Source organism: Cervus elaphus, chromosome 15 (assembly GCF_910594005.1).
Source record: "Cervus elaphus chromosome 15, mCerEla1.1, whole genome shotgun sequence".
Classification (NCBI taxonomy): Eukaryota; Metazoa; Chordata; class Mammalia; order Artiodactyla; family Cervidae; genus Cervus; species Cervus elaphus.
In genome coordinates this window covers 52,751,713-52,769,468 of record NC_057829.1, presented here as the reverse complement: position 1 = coordinate 52,769,468, position 17,756 = coordinate 52,751,713, and the positions used below count along the sequence as shown (strand labels likewise).

At 41.5% G+C, this 17,756-nt stretch overlaps 1 protein-coding gene across 7 annotated transcripts in view; it reads right to left on the bottom strand.

Moving 5' to 3' along the window:
• Window positions 1-16,371, bottom strand: part of PAPSS2 (3'-phosphoadenosine 5'-phosphosulfate synthase 2) — an 84,300-nt gene extending 67,929 nt beyond the window's left edge. For all 7 annotated transcript variants that reach the window (XR_006345240.1, XR_006345241.1, XR_006345242.1 and 4 more), the window contains exon 1: window positions 16,198-16,371. Coding sequence is in view for 1 of the 7 variants with exons in the window: in XM_043924968.1 (XP_043780903.1) it covers window positions 16,198-16,224 (27 nt within the window). In the remaining 6 variants the exon portion in view is untranslated. The remainder of the gene's footprint in view (window positions 1-16,197) is intronic.
• Window positions 16,372-17,756: the final 1,385 nt, after the last annotated feature.

Below are 17,756 nucleotides of genomic sequence, written 5' to 3'. Positions count from 1 at the left end.
ACAAGGCAAGAAGTTTATTAGTGTGGGTGAAAAAGTCAGAATGGTTATAAATTAATTTGATTCATTTTAGTAAGTTCAGATGATAGGCATGAAATATATAAATGAACAGCATTTCTAATGATGAGGTACTTATATGTATATCCCAGAAATGTTGGATTTATGCTGACAAATCACATGGAAAGGCAGGCTTATTTTTGGAGAGTTCTTTCAACATGGATCTTTAATATTCAAAGCCATCAAATGTGACAAGGGACTCTTTTTATATTTATTCCCATTGGGACACATTAGGTTCAACAGTAAGGTCTGGAGACTTATATTATTAAGAATTATAAGCTACTTACAAAAATAAGCCACTCTCTTAATTGTGATTCAGGAATGGGACAAATGTCCAGGGATAAATTGTTACCACAGCCAGGAACAACTGACTAAGAAAGAATGATCTCCAGGTTTTTCCAGAAAGCTGTCTGTTAATTAGGAAATGTTAAAATAGGACAAGGATGGCAAGTTTTTAAACATTGCAGCTGTACTATTTAATTTTATATATTCCATGAGGAATGTGGCCATCACAAAAGTCTGAGTTAGCTGGTAAATGGCCTAGAATTTTTTGGGGGGGAGGGGGGAATCTTTAAAGAGCAAAGAGCATTCTGAAGTAGAGAAAACCCATCTGTTACTAGCTAGCTGGAGGACCTCGGGCATGTTGCCATGCTCCACATTTGTACGGGGCAGGAAGTAAGCTAGGTGACGGTTCTCTAGCCATGCCAGACCAAAGAACCTCTTACCCAAATTTTAAAGAACCCCACACAGACCAATTCAATCCAGTTCTCTGGGAGTGGTGTCCAGGCATCAGTATTTTGTAAAGTTTAGCAGCGTTGAGAAACTCCAGACTAGATAATCTCTAAGGTCCCACTCAGATTTCAATAAAATAAGGAGAGAATTCAGAATTCCAGTACAATAAAAGGAACAGAAGAAAACATAAAAGTCATGCAAGTGTAAAGCAACTCCTAACCAGGGATGTCCAACACACAAATATTAGCAGAGAATGATACTTTCAAATGAACTGTGGCTTCGTGAACAAAAAAATATGCTTGATTAGTACAGACACTATCAACAAAAACATTCAGAACAGAACAATAGGAAAAGTATGATGTACTTAACATTTGGGGGCATTTGTACTTTTTATCCAATTCCAAATTTATGAAATATGTACATATCCACCTCTGACCATTCAAAGACTCACAGCTCTCTCGAATACAAACTAAAAATCAAAGAGTGCGAAGTGGTAGATTTTTTTTAATACTTATTTATTTGTTTGGCTGCATCAGGTCTTAGTTGTGACATGTGGGATCTTTTCGTGTGGCATGCAGGCTTAGTTGCCCCTTTGCATGTGGGATCTTAATTTCCCAACCAGGGATCAAACTTCAATCCTCCGCATTGGAAGGCAAATTCTTAGCCACTAGACCACCAGGGAAGTCCCCAAAGTAGCAGATATGTAATTCATTACTGAAAAATGTCAAGAGTTGATATGGCAAAAGCCAAGAGATTATTTTTATGAAGATTTGTACATTCCTTGCTTAATGGATGAAAGAAATAATTCTAAATGATGACAGCCAGAATCAATACTATGTCTAAGATTATGACTAAGCACTGTAGGTTGATTCCTAGAAGTGATTCATTTGAACTGGGCCTCAAAAAAACAAAAAACAAAATAAATCCCCTCCTTCATGTGGATCTTCTATCACGGATTTTAGCTAACAGGGCCTGAGTTTCTAAACTGCTTATTAGATATGAACCTTGTCTGGACTTCTGTGAACCCTCTGGAACTGCTTGTAAAAACTGTGTGTGTGGGCCTACGTGGGTGTACCCATGTACAGAACTTTCTTATCCTTTTAGAAGAATTCTTTTGGTGGTCTATTGACCCTTCTCAGAAAAATGTTTTTAAATGCATAAAATAAAACACAAAGGATTGCAAAGGAAAAAATGAATTACAGTTATCAATTTTTTAAAAAAGTTACAGCATGGTAATAAATACACTTCTTTATCAGGATATTAAATATAAAGATCCTCATGTTTAGATGGGCAGCTATAATAATTATCTTATTTTCAGAGAAATAAAGAACACAGAAATTTTCATGACATCAGCAACATAAGCAGCAACCTATGGCATCTGAAAATATCTGTGCCTTCTATTGCTGACATAATCACAAGCACTATTAATAATGTGATGATTTGTTGTCTGTGATCATCATTGAAGGAAGTGATAAACTTCTATTATAGGTTATAAAAATAACATCTCCATCCAAGTTCACAACCCTCCTAAGTCCTCTGGACTCTAGATGAAGAACATCTGATCTATGTCTTTTTTTTTTTTTTTGATCTATGTCTTTATGCAACTTCAGGGGGTTTGCCGATAAGCCTGCAGCAAGGACAGATTATTAGACCACAAAGCACTTAATAAGCATTTTCAGGATTGGTTTCCATAAGGTTCTACAGACACAGAACCCTGGAAAGTCATAGAACAGTAGGGAAAAGGTGAAGGGTTCTCTGGGTTGAGACCATAAGGAATGCTCTGTGAGTTTCTGGAGCTAAAGTTTCAATACATCTTATTTTTAATTATATTTTTTAAAAGATTTTTTTTTACAGTTTTTATTGAATTTGTGACAATATTGCTTCTGCTTTATGTTTTGGATTTTTTGTCCACGAGGCATATATGATCTTAGCTCCCTGACCAGAGATCGAACCCAAACCCACTGTATCGGAAGGTGAAGTCTTACCCACTGGACTGCTAGGTAAGTCCCTTTAATATATGTTTTAATGTTCTTAATATATGTGTCATGTTTAATATATGTTTATGACTTACTAGGTCCAAAACCTCACTTCTGAGTGGATGTGAAAAAGAAAAGAGAAAACAACATAGGGGCATAAAGTGAGTGATACCAAGTATGAAACTGGTACAAAAATAGAAAATGAGCCACAAACCCACTTCCGAGCTTTCTGGCAGGCATCTTGAAGTGGACTGACCTGGACAGTCATGGAATGTACAGTTCCCAAAGGACTATACCAAAAAAAAAAAAAAAAATCCTCAGAAAAAATACAACCTTTCTGCTATTGATACTAAAGCTGAATAGAAATTTCTTCCACAGATCCTTATAAAGAGTACATCATGTGTTGTAATTAATGAACAATATTTTCAATGATATCATTAAAGGAGATATAACAATGAGTTCCCCAGAACTTTTTAAAAACCATTCTTAGCTTACAGGTCATACCAAAATTGTGTGGGCTGGATTTGGTCACAGGACTGAATTTCTTAACTCCTGGTCTACAGGATCAAGTTAGATATCTCCTTGACTCTTGTATCCTTCACTTTCCTCAAGCCCCTGTCTATATCAGCTTTTTTAAGGTAGTAACTTTTTCTGTACTTTATAGCAACTATACACAGATCCAAGCAGGGTGCTATCATGTAAACATACTTCAAATTTTTTATGTCTCATGGAAATAAGATGGTAATACAGCATGAATTAGCAGCAAAGAGATGGTTTAGTTTCCAGTCTCATTAAAATAAACATATACACCACCAAAACAAAGGTAGAAAAATTTTAATGTATAACCTTCTCTATTTCAGGGATCACACGCTAGTTTTGTAGGCAAATATAAAAAAAAAATGGGTATAATTAGCTGAATAACTTAATTCATCTATTATAGTGTTTACAGCACCAGCTCTCAAAATGAAAATGAGGCCATATCATGTTTCACAGCACACAATTATCTTGGTCCCAATAAGAAAGACTTCATTCCAAATATCATTCAGGTGGCTCTGAGCTTCTGTCTGTTCTGAGACAAAATGAAGTACTAGGCCAACTAAAGTTGGCAAACTTGGGTTATCTCTATTATTATATGGGCTCACAAGAAGGCCTTTAGGGAATTTTTAACATTGCTTTATTTTAGTAAAGATATATAATACGTATACCCACCTATTCCAGAGAGTTGCTAGGATAATTAAGAAGAATTTATGAAAAAGCCTTGATGAGCATGATGAAAGAAAGGTATCATGAATACCCAGAGGAACCTAGCTGTAATTCTGGGAGGTGGCAATTACCCTCAGGGAAACACAACACATATCAAATGGAGCCCCCGAGAAATGTTTAACTACTTTCAGAAGACGCTCTGAACCACACAAGTATAGTGTTCAGCACAGGTCTTAGCTGCCCTTCTAAACACCAGCCCTGTAAGTGTTCCGCTGAAGGCTACGGTTCATTACCTCAGTGTATTTTCTTCATATTCTTTTGCAATTGGTTCTGGTAATGAGGCTGTGTATATTGACACAGGCTCCTTGAACCATGAAAGATTAAAATTCTGTGCTGAGCTGGGGAAATGTCAGTGAAACCTCTAGTACATCCAGAGAACAAGCCTGTAGCTTGTGGGGCTTTGGGAACTTGTAACTCATGAATGTTCAACTGTGCAGCTCCCACATAATGAACAAGGCCAGGTCTAGAGTTACATGTAAGTTACTGTGATTATTTCTAAGGACACTTATTCCTGAGTGCATGCATTCACCCGCTAGAACACTGAAGCTTTGTATTATTGAGGTGAAATGCTGGGTCCAGTTCCAAACACTACCATTCTAAAAATGGCTGCAGAGCCTCCTCCAGACTAACATTTATTGCCTTTTAACAGCATTTGCTCAAATCCACATCTTCTAAAGCTTACACACAACATTCCAAAAGCCCCTGAGGAAAATCACTTTCAAAGCAAGCACCTCATCTTCTCGGTTTCTTCACTGAGTTCATCTGCATCCACAAAGACAGTTTACACGTATGTTTCAGTCATCAGAATAATCTTCATTTTGACAGTTGTAGCGTACATGACATCTGTTACATTAACAGATGAAAGAGAAAAGAGTGATTGAAAACAGGGCATTAGAATTAGGAGGGTGTCAGCCCTGCCTCTTGCACTGGTACATCCTAAGGCAAGTAATTTCATATCAGTAAGCTTTACTGCTCTCAACTATAAAATGTGTATAAGAACATCAACTACTCCATAGGTTACTCTGAGGAGGACATGAGGGACTGCATCGAAAGTTCCTGAATAAATGCTTGTTCCCTCCTCCTATTTAGAAACCTAGCTGGACCAACAAGTTTCCTTCCTCAGCCTCAAGGGATCTAGCTGCCATATGACCCTGCAATCCCACTCCTGGGCATATACCCAGAGAAAAATATGATCTGAAAGGATACGTGCGGTCCAATGTTCATTGCAGCACTGTTTACAATAGCCAAGACATGGAAGCAACATAAATGTCCATTGACAGAGGAATGGATAAAGAAGATGTGGTACACATATACAGTGGAATATTATTCAGCTATTAAAAAGGGTGAAATAATGCCATTTGCAGAAACATGGATGGGCCTAGAGACTGTCATGTTGAGTGAAGTAAGTCAGGCAGAGAAGGAGAAATATTGTATGACATCCCCTATATATAGAGTCTAAAAAGAAACGCTACAAACAAACTTCTCTACAAAACAGACTCACAGACTTAGAGAACGGATTTATGATTGCTGGGGGAAAGGGTGGGAGGAAGGGATAGTTAGGGAATTGGGGATGGACATGTATATACTGCTATATTTAAAATGGATAACCAACTCCACTCAGGGTTTTGTGGCAGCCTGGATGGGAGGGAAGTTTGGGGGAGAATGGATACCTGTATATGTATGGCTGAGTCTCTGCTGTCCACCTGAGACTACCACGATATTGTTAATTGGCTATATTCCAACATAAGATACTTTAAAAACTTTATCTTTGAATAAAAGAATTTCAAAACTGCAAAGAAAGGGGGAGATAAGACATATTCGCTATTCTTTCTTCAAAGAGACTTTAAAATGTTTGGTGTATTTGAGAGCTAAGTAAAATACTTGTATAAAGGGAAATCTCTGAAGTTTTATCTTTTTAGCATGTTCATGTTGTTGTCAATAAAATGGAGATTTGAGTGAAAAAAAAAAGGAATACATATCATAGTGTGGAGTGTAAAGGACTTATTAAATCAAAGCCTCAACACTGAGAAGAAAATAAAAGAAATCAGGTGTTTATTATGACCAGATTTTTCCATCCACTGAATAGCTAAGCAGAGATAACACATCCTTTAGACAGAATTTTGTACCCAAGGTGTCTCACGCTGTGAAACAATGGGTTTTGTGGTTTAATTTCTATGTTGTCACGACTACTCCTGTTATATAAATAAGGTTGTTTACTCACTAAGTTGTCTCCATCTTTTTTGAGACCCCATGGACTGTAAGCCCATTGGGCTCCTCTATCCATGGGATTTCCCAGGCAGGAATACTGGAATGGGTTACCATTTCCTTCTCTAGGGGATGTTCCTAAGCCAGGGATCAAACCCGAGTCTCCTGCTTGGCAGGCAGTTTCTTTACCACTGGACCACCTGGGAGTCCCCTTTAAATGAAGTCCTTGAGTTGTGAAGTCATGTCTGACTCTTTTGCGATCTAAAGGACCATAGCCCACTAGGCTCCTCTGTCAATAGAATTCTCCAGGCAAGAATACTGGAGTGGGTTGCCATTTCCTTCTCCTTTAAATGAGGTAACCTCTCTCTGTTAAAGGACTTCCATTTCAGCCCCTACAATCACGTGCACCCAATGCAGCTCTCTTCCCTATGAGTGTGGGCTCTGGTCTCTTAACATAATGGTCTTCTGACAATCAGAATCCAGGCCCTCCTAGAAGCGGTCACTGAGGCTATGGCCCAGGATTGCTGAAATCTTAAACTTTTCCAACCTATGATGACAGAATGAGACAAACTCCCCAAAACATTTCTTCCAAACATCTTGGAAACTGTCATTCACGATCTCACAATTTCCAGGCACTCCTCACTGGTCCCCAGTGAAAATAGAAGCATTATCTGGTTTGCCAACATCCTTAAGCCTTGACTTCCAGCTAGGTCAAATTTTTGTTTTGTGAAAAACACATGGGTGGCCTGGTTTCCTTTTATCATCGACAAATCACAGTTACAACTTGGCTCAGGTATTAGGAGCTTTAGTGGAAACAAATCATTCCATTCACATTTGTTGAATACTGACCCAGTGGTAAAACTAGGCAATAAAAACTATTACCCCTACTTGTTGAGTCTGAGCACAAAGAAAATTTACTTTCCAATTATTCGCTTTATGTCACCATAAGGAAAGAAATGTGTGTGATGGCAAGGGTAACACGTGTTTGTGAATATGTGCCATTTCCTCTTTTTACAAAAGTGCTGAGGAATGTCTCTTAATAGAATTCATTATTACTATCTTGAGATATTAGCAGTAGGCAGCTGCCAAAATATTTTACAAATGAAACAGTAGTATACCTAATCCTACTTCGTTTGCTATTTGGCGTTTGTCTCATTCCCTCTATGAAATAAACAACTTATTAACTACAGAGCAGCTAATAAGATTTTAGCTTCTCCTGTGGGGAACTCTCTAAAGCCTATTTCAGTTAAATGAGTTCCCTCCTGACTATTTGCTCACCAACTTCCTTCAGGAGATCGTGAGGATTACATGAGTTAATGCACAGGCAAAGCTGTGAAACAGTGCCTGCCACATCAGAAGGGCTCAATGCAGATGATAAACAAGTCACAACAGAGTAGGAATTTTCTAACAAAACATGTTAAAAAAAATCAAAACTCCTGGTAAATATGCAAATCCCATAGACAGAATTTTAATACCTATGTTTTATTAGTTCTCAGTCACATGGTGAATTTAAACACAATAGATGAATGCAAGTTTTTTTATTTTTTATTTTTTTAGTCACTACTTAAGCCATTGTTTTATTAGTGACACGGCCCAACAGCTGTACTTATTCATACTATTTAGGAAAAGAATATTGGAACTCACCAATTTAGGTAGCTTTAGTTGGCTGGACCACACAGTTACGTGTAACCAACTTCATGGTACTTCATGAACTTAGGAAACAATGGAAATGAATGGATTTAGAGATAAAACTGGAAATTCTACAAGAACTGAGGATTCAGTGTACAACTGAATTTGCCTCAAATTTTGCCTAATATAAATTTATCTGTATTGCACACTATGCAATCATTATTATCTTTTTTCTCTTTTTTTGATAAAATGGTTAAACTGTTTGAGAAGGCTTAAGAAAGAGTGAGTGAGGTTGAGGAGTGTAGGAGGGTATAAGTTGAATTTTCTAAAGAGAGACTGGACCATCACACATATTCCAAAATGGTCATTTACATTTTTTTCTCTCTTTTTAAAAAATTTATTTATTCATTCATTTTGACCATGCCTCACAGCATGTGGGATCCTAGGTTTCCTGTCTAGGGATCAAACCTGTGTTCCCTGCAGTGGAAGCATGGAATCTTAACCACTGGACCAACAGGGGAGTCCTTCATTTTTCAAACACTGCTCTCTGGTCCATACTTTCTATCTTCAGGATATCAGAACAAGATGCTAAAGCTAAATTAAAGTGTAACTGTGATTCACTGATAACCAACTTGGAAGTTGGTTTTTTTTTTTAATTTATGGAAAATATTTCCCAGTATGTAAAAGAAAAGACAGAGCTACAGAAAATGGGTAGGGCCTCTTTTGAAGGGCATGCAAAAAAGAGAAAAGTGCTAGGCCTGTAGTTATGTGAGCCGAGTTCCAGCTCAGTGGTGGGATCACCACCAGCTGGCCAGGAAGACAGTCATGTGCCTCAGCCAATCTCTGTGTATCAACCTGTATGGCTTGAAGAAGAGCTCTTCATTTTCCTCCCAGAAGGAAAATGCTAGGGGTCTTGGGGAAAAAATACATTTTTTAAAGTAGGAACAACTTGATTAAAAAGTAAATAATTTAAAATTTTAACTTGGGGGAGAAAAAGATTTTTAAAAATGAATGAAAAATCAGTTGAGAATTTTATTGCTTTTGGCTCAAGGTCACTGTAATACTGACTGGGCAGAAGGTTGAAAGAATATAAAGTTTGTGGGTGGGGTGTTGCAATTAGAAAAGAGTAAATGCTATGTTTAGAGTAATTTAAAGACAGTATTTGAACGATCTAAAAAACTATAATTAACAAATATAAGGTTTTGGTAGCTCTGGTAAATTATGGCAAGCACGGGTCCTGGTTGGGTCATTTAAAAAATATTTGTTGAGTAAATGAAGTGAACAAATTCATAAATGAGGATCAGACAGGAAATAAAAAGAAAGGTTTTCAGAGTCCTTGAAGGAAAACAAAATGGGATCATAGTAGAGGACCAAAGAGTTAATTCAGGTTTCTAACAGTAGGAAAGATATAAAAATAAAAATCATCACTGGGAAGACCCAGAGGAATCAGGTGGAGAGGGAGGTGGGAGGGGGGATCGGGATGGGGAATACATGTAACTCCATGGCTGATTCTTGTCAATGTATGACAAAACCCACTGCAATGTTGTGAAGTAATTAGCCTCCAACTAATAAAAATAAATGAAAAAAAAATTTTTTTAAAAAAGAAAATAGTTCAATACTAAAAAAAAAAAAATCATCACCAACATCTTAGTTGCTTATTTTGCTAAAAGTTGAGAAAGCATGAATTATCCACAAATAAATGTTTGGGGAAGGTATAGATGAATGAAGTAATGGGGATAAAATCTTCACTGTAGGTGGTATAAGTCTCCAAACGAAGTCTGCAAATAATTTTTCAAGCCCACACTTGGCACATATTAAAAAGAAAAGAAAAAGTAATTGTACTATTAGACTGGACATAGATGCTTGGTAGATAAAAATCTGTATTTTTATAACAAAACATACAAAGATGTTAACTCTATATTTAAAACAAATACTAACCTATCATAGAAATGATCACTTTTCATGATTAGCATTTGATATATTTAATGTAACTGTTTTAGGGAAGTTTTATAACAGTTTTATAACTTTTTTTTTTGCCAAAATTTAATATTTGGTGCTAGACAGATTGAGCTTGCCACGTTTATGCTGCAGTCATGTTTTCACAATGCCAGTAATAGCAAAATCCACTTCAGGAGTAAAAGTAAAGTGCAGAAAGAGTTGCGATTAGATTTTAAAGGAAGTCACATCAGCCAACTGATGAAAGTCAGTTTACACACCATGTGTTATCAGAGGCAAATTAGAGGTCAGGTTTTAATACAATGGTTCTTTTGCAGAGAGAAAAAGATATTTCCATCTTGTGTGCCAATTTATTCTAAATTGAAAAAAAAATTTAATGATCAAAAGGCAGGAAAGAGGAACAAGAAGACCACATTTATAAGGAATCCAATGTTAATGTTAAATAACCTTTCTGGAAAAGCTCTATTTAATATTTATTGGAAGCAGAAGGAGCTCAGATGCCAGTATGAGTCTGAGAAGGGGAGTGAGTGATGTTCTGGGCCTCGTGCTGGGCTTGGGGTAACAGGAGTCAACCAGCTTTGGGGACTCTGAAAGGAGGGGGCACTGATTGTGCTTCTGATCCTCGAGAGACCCCCTAGGGAGAGGAAGCAGGGATAGACTCCAGCAGCCCCTAGAGCTGCTCCAAGTCCCAGCATGGTCACACCAGAGTAGGAGCATAGCTCTCACCCTTCTGGAAGTCAGGGGGCAGCGTCAAATATCTCAGATAGCCTCACCGAGTTACCCCAAGAGTTGCAGTGTAGTGACCTCAGGGTGCCCACAAGGGCATGGGAGAAGCAAAGAGAGGTGTTGAACTGAAGGGGCTTTCAGACAGGAATGCACTTGACCTGGACTAACAGCTGAGGGTGAGACAGGACAATGCATAGCTCTAAGGATGCCCATATAGGCAGAAACTTTAAGATAAGGTGAGTACCACCCTCCTCTCCCCCAGCCCAGACGTTAGCACTTTGTAGGGGAAAAAGGGATTCAATTAAATATTTCTGACTAGCAATCCGTCTTAAGTTTACTTGTTCTGAAAGTACTCTTTTTGTAAGTGCTATAGGTATAAGGGAAAGGTATGATATACACATCATAAGTTAATGATAATCAGGAATTGAGAAAAGGCAGAGATTTTTGTTTCCACCAATGCTGGTCTAGGTTAAGCCATCCAATCTTTTCATAAAAATAAATTTAAAATGCAAGTTATGGGGACTTCCCTAATAGTCCAGTGGTTAAAACTTCCCCTTCCAATGCAGGGGCTGCAGGTTCAATCCCTGGTTAGAGAGCTAAGATCTCATATGCCTTGTGGCCAAAAAAATCAACACATAAAACAGAAGCAATATTGTTACAAATTCAATTAAGGCTTCAGAAAAATTAAAAAATAAAATTCAGGTTACAATATAAAATAACCTAATTAGAAACATCAAATAGCCAACAAGATAGTAAGGAACTACCTGGCCAAAATCTGCAGGAAAGCAAGAACCTCAGATGTAAGCAAGCACAAGGGGCTTCTGTCCTGACAGAGGCAGATCTGCACTGATTTTGACAACCTCACAGGGGAGGTGAAAGAGACAACAAAGCCCCGAACATACCCAAGTGGGGAGAATAAAAAGGTTTTTGTCTACAGTAAGCTGAGGTTCCTAAGAGTCACCCCTTAAAAATAAGAGTGAACTGGAATTAACTCACTTACCACTCCAAGAGACTGCAGGGACACTGCCTTGACACCCCTTGATAAGGGGTGGGGTGGGGGGTAGGTGGTCCATGAGAACTTGCCTGCACAAGTTGGTCCCTGTGTGTAAAAGTGCAACTCAAATTCTCATCACCTGGGTGGTCTAAGAAACTTTAAGTGGTACATTTAGGTTAAAGGGGGCTTCCCAGGTGGCTCAGTGGGTAAAGAATCTGCCTGCATTGTAGGAGATACAGGGGAGGCGGATTTGATCCCCAGAGTTGGGAAGATCCCCTGGAGAAGAGCAGGGCAAACCCACTCCAATATTCTTTCCTGGAGAATCCCAAAAGTGGTGCCAGACTAGTAGTGCCACCAGGCATCTGGCAGAAACAAAAGTAACTCCTCTGGGGTGGGGTGGGGAGGTAATTCATTCTAAGCCTCAAGAATCCCTACAGGTAAGTTTTCAGTGGTAATTAATCAGGCAAAAATGAGCCAGTGTATGAGAGCAGACAGATATGAGAGCTGGGAGAAATCTAACGAAAACAGAGATGTCCAAAACCAAATTCATCCGCTAAGCAATTCCAGAGCCTAATATGGAAAATCTATTTATTGAGCACCTACTCTGTGCCAGGCTGTATGTAGGATTGCTGAGATACATGCCATTTCACTTGTCATGAGCAAAGCATCCAAGTGATGAAAGGTTGAAATGGTATTATATGTATGTTTATTTACTTTCACTTTCTGTGTTTTCTGAAGACTTCCAAACACAAAGACAGTGCCCATTATTATTTAGTGACAGGTTTTGAAATAAACAGTAATCATCTAAGGCCAAGATTGACATCACTGATTCCTTTCTCAGACTCTCATTCCCTCAGGTTTCCATGTTTGAGTTCAGTCTAACTATCCCCTAGGCAAACCAGAATAACCAGGCACATTAACAGGAAGACAAAGGGCCGAAAGATAAAGATAACTATCTCAGAGATATAAAACTCATCATTAGCTACATTTATCTTTAACGGCAAAAGTCCAAAGAGATGATCGTGGAATAACAGTATAAATCAGACAACATTAATTTTAAGATAAATCTGGAAATAGCTGAAGGTGCAGGAAGGGTGGAGAGAAGTTAGTCTAGTATTTACTTATATATATAGATTGCCTTTCTTGGCCAAGGTTGTTGACAAAATCTTGCTGATTATTTGCATTTCTCTGGTAAGTCTGCACTAATTATCGACCTTTATCTTCTATTCAGCATTTTACAATTAGAATTCAAATCATCACCTCTCTACTTCTGTATTGTTTGCTTTCATTAGATATTCTGATGGTTGTCATTTACTGAGCCTTTAGAGTGGTCTGACCTGTGCTTTCTTCTCCTTGCTGGGTAAACCAAGACAGTATGGGGCAATAAAAAATAGTAACAGTAGCGACTGCATATGAGTATAGGACTGAGCAAGACAGTTTTAGGAGCTGTTTACTCCGCACAACAACTGTAAGGGGCAAGTCATTATGGATGAGAAAATTTATGGGCCAGAGAAATAGAGGGACTAAAAGGAGCAGGAGCTTCAAAGTTGGACAACCTGGAATTTAGTTCCCCAACCAGGGATCGAACATGTGCCCCTTGCAATGGAAGCATGGAGTCTTAACCACTGGACCACTGTTGAAGTCCCTGGACAAACTCAAATTTAAATCCTAAACTGCTGCTGGTATTTTTTCTCTCCTAGAGGTGAGGCTCCATTTTCTGGGTAAAGGCTGCTGTAAGGATGAGGCAAAGGGCCTGGCCTCTGGGAAGTACTTGTTTCTCCTTCCTTCCAATTGGAAATTCATATCTTGCCTTACACAGCTTCTTCAAATAGTTTTAAAAGTAGCCACTTCCAGGAAAATAATGTGATTTTGTACAGAATCTTTAAAATAATAAAAGGTGAATAATGGCTTACATTTATGGGGAGGTTTAACTTTTCAAAAGCTCTTCACTCCCTCCCAAACACTGGCTTCTTTGGCCCCTTGGGAAATACTTTAATATCTCAGTTGACTTTCTCAGAATTTTCAGATTGGTTGTCTCCAGGACATAATAACATTGTGGACCTTGAAAAATACTAATCCAGGAAATGATGCAAGAAGAAAGGACCAGGCCTTTGCATCTCTTTCCATCTTCTGGCTGCTGTCTGCCTCCTTCCTTCTCCTGGGATTCATGTGTGTGTCAAGGGGATCGGAGGTGGCCAAGTTTGGAGGGAAGTCAAGGGTAGCGGGGAGGGCTGTGACACCTAGCTGTCTTTGGTTTCCATGGTAAGGATGCCTAACACAGCAGGAATGTACTACCTTCCCTCATAACAGAACTTTCCTTTTTTATTTTTTTCAGGCTTCTAAGAAAATCATCTAACATTCTCACATTTAAACCAGAACTACTTACTCTTCTTAGAGTGGTCTGAACTGAAAGGCTATATTCATCCAGAGAGTGAGGCAAAAAAAAAACCAAAACCAAACATCCTGGAACAATGTGTTCACCCCAGTAGACTGTCTGGCACACAGTAGGGGCTCAACAAATATTTAGAGTAACTGCAGTCACTGGGGTGTGAATTGACATCCTCAGTTGACAATACAGAAAATAAGGTAATGATTTCTGTGAGTTTCTGAAAAAGATCAGCACAGACTCACTTCCAGGAAAGCTTCCTAGATCAGCAAGACTCATTTTTCAAATAATTGATTAGTTCAGAGGTCGCACATGTGGGCAGATTTTGTTCTGGCCTGCAAAGTTTCAAAACACAGTTTGAGTTAACATTTAAAGCTTGAGAAATTTCAGATGCATTTACAGCTGCCTCGCTTTACCCAATAGTATCTATCTGGCGCTTTGGGGGACTTGTACTGGTCCCCTGGATTATAACTGTGTCAGCTATATAAAAGTTGCCAAGTCGTGCTAGCTGTTTCAGGTGTTAATTTAATCCTATGCAGAACACATACACACCTCAAATAAAAAAAAAAAAAAAAAAACACAGAGGGTTCTAAATGCGTAACTACAAAAAACAAATCCTTTGGTCCTCAAGTTTCTCACTCTCTCTGTGCATTTGCCATGATTCGTGTGTAAAGCCCCTGTTTTCAAGCCTTTCACTTCACAGGCTCTTGCTGACTGGAGGTAAGAAAGGGAGAGACCACCTGCCCCTTCATTACTAATGCTTGAGAAAGCAATCTCATTGGGAAGGAATTCTTGATGCTAGCCGGGAGGTAAGAACTGAAACCTCACTGCTATAAAAGGCTACCAAGTGCCTCAGCAGCTTGTGGCTTAGAAGACACCATTTAGAATGTTATAGAAATTAATACAATTAAATAGGAATAAAACACAAATGATTTGCACTTAAGTGTTTTCAGATATAATACCAAGAGTCTCCCCACTTTAAAATCGATCCTATAAAGGGCAACAGAATCCTGACCATTCTCCCTTCTCAAATAGAGGCCTCCTTCCTCTTGGACCTTCCTGAAGGCTCAGTGTGGTCCCTGAAACCAGAGCCCCCATCTCCTTCCCCTTGCTGCTCAAGCCCCACACTCCTAGCCCGTGTGCCCCCTCCACTCCCCTTCCCCAATTTATGTTTTTTCATCTCTCCTGCCACAAAAACACCCCAAAGATATTTCAGTGTTAAGTATTACATAATAGTAATAAAACACTTATTGACCACCTACTATGTGCCAAGCACAAATCTGTTTGAGAGAGGTCAGCCCCTTCCCTGACCTCCATAATCATCTGAGGCTTTCAGTCTGGTAGTGAAAAAAGATGAGTGTTCAGCCATCAGACTGGCTGGCTTGCACACCGGCCCTGGTGTGGCCCCAATGCTGTCTCCACAAGGCTCTTTCCAACTCCAAAAGAGTCTGTGATCATCGCTGCCATTTTTAAGGATGCAGAATTTACGGGAGCCCCTGTCACTAAGTCGGAATGGAACTTTTCAACAACCTTCTATTTCCTACCATGGGGATGGCCTGGATTCATTGTGGATAAAATTGAGCCTCCTCAAAACAGTCTGCTCATTTCACTCCACCAAGCTGAGGAGCCCCCCGCGCCCCCCCCCCCCCCCGCAATGGCTGAACTTAGGGTGACATCCGATCCCATCAAGGAGCTAGATCCTGCCAGTGTAGAAAGGCAATTTCCCTCCCTCGTCTAGATAGTCGTAGTTTTCCCTTTATGAACGTCTGTCACTTAAGTCCACTCCGAGGACGTTCCGTGGACAAAACGCCAGTGACTGTCCCTGACGTGTCGCCAGCGACCAGACCTGGCAAGACCGGGGTGCCCCAGACCCTGCCACCCCGCACCCCACGCCCCACCCCCACCGCTTGGACCCGTGCGGAGTTCATTCAAAAGAAAAGACGTGTCCAGAAAAAGTTCTCGGGGGAAGAAAGGAAATTTCCCACCTCTGGATCTTTCTCTGGATGGGGACCCACGCCTCCGGCTCTGGAGGTCTAGCCCGGCCGTGACGACCCCACCGGGCGCAGGTTCCCCGCGGCGCGGGACGGGGAGGGACCTCCCCGCGAGGGCTGCCCAGGGAATCCCGGCTGAGCCTCGCCCTCCTGCTTCCCTCCACCCCTTCCTCCTCCCCGCGCCCCAGCCTCCGCGCCCCGGCTGCTCGCCCCCTCCCGGGGAGGATGGGCTCCGAGAGTCCGGGGCCGACAGCGGTGGAGGAAGGCAGGCGACTGGCAGCCTACCGTCTTCTGCTTCTTGACCTCGGACATGCTGGCTGGCTACGGCGGTGCCCGGCGCGCTGGAACTCGGAGCCCAGCCCCTGGAGCGGAGGCGCTAGGACGCTCGGGTGGCGGCGGCGGCGGCGGCGGCGGCTGCTGCCGGACTCCGGGGAAGGAGGTATAAAAAGGCTCCACAGACACGTCGCACTTCCCTTGACCAGCCCCCTCCTCCTCCTCCCGCCGCGCTCCTCTCCGCCCCGTCGGCTCGGCCACAGCGCCCAGCCCAGGGTACCCTGCCGCCGCCTGGGCGGGGTCCCGGGCCCGGCCCCCGACTCCCGGGAGCGGCTCCGCTGGGCCCGCCGAGGTTGGAGGCAGGACCTTGCAGCCGAAGGCGCGGACAGACACGCCCCGCGCGCAGCCGGAGGTCAAGTTCGCTTCTCCCAGTTCCCACTGCCGGCGGGTGCCTGAGCGTCCGCTCACCTCTCACCCCACCCGTGCGCCTCTTAGGGAAGGCTTCCTGCCTCTGGGACCTGCTTGAAACCGTCAAGATGGTCGGCAGGGCCCTCCGTGGGCACCGTTGCCCCAGCTCGTCTTCATGGGCAGTAATCACAGCGAGAGTTAACGTTTTCTGGGCCTCACTCTGCGCTCCGCTGACCTTTGCCTTAAGCCTCCTGCTCCCCTCGCCCCAGGCATCGAATCCTGCCTTCTCCCTTGAAGCAGTGGAGGCTTTCAGACTTTCTCAAGATGATATTCCAAGTGAGGGGACTCACGCCCAGGCCCAGGTCGGCCTCCACTGTTCAGTCTTTCTTCACCATCATCATCATGGATGATGCTGATGAAGAAATGCCGATGGGCAAGGCCGGCCTGTACCTTCTGCGCCAGGCCTGGGACTGAGGGGTCTAATGCATTCACTCCTTTGGAGCCCACAGTATTTTCCTCCTGCTACAGAAGGGCCAGCTGAAGCACTGCTCCTATTCACCAAGTTGAGTAAGCAAGCCCAGTGCCTGAAAATGGTCAATGGTAGCCCAGCCCCTTGTTTCAATCCATGTTCCAAACCTTTTCTATAGTACTTCCCTGTGGTCAGCAACCAGGATGGGCCCTGAGGAGGAAAAGTAAGAGGAGGCCCAGTTGGCTTATGAACTGTATCTTAGGGCTTCAAAGTTTTATCAGAGGGCCGCTCTTTTAACTCAGATGTCTGGGACAATCAAAAGGAAGGAAGGAGAAGCTATGGTTAGGGACAACACCTTGAGGGCAGCCCCAAGGCTTCACACCCCTTCGTACCTAAATTCTGTGCACCATGTGACCAACAGATCAATGGGACTGAAGGGATGAAGGCACCATGAAGATGTGCAAGGGCCACACTGCCCATTCCAACTTTGTCTTTCTTCTGTGAAAAGGTTGAAGTGATAGCCTGAGGAGGTGAGGACTGGAACTGTGCTTTCATATCCAGTTGTAGTTCTGGAAGACTGCCAGCTTTCCAGACAGACACCGAAGATCTGAGTATTCATTCATTGACCGCCCTTCTCCATGGGGAAGTGGGAAAATAAAACAGGAGTCAGAAACCTAAATGGGAGCTCATATGT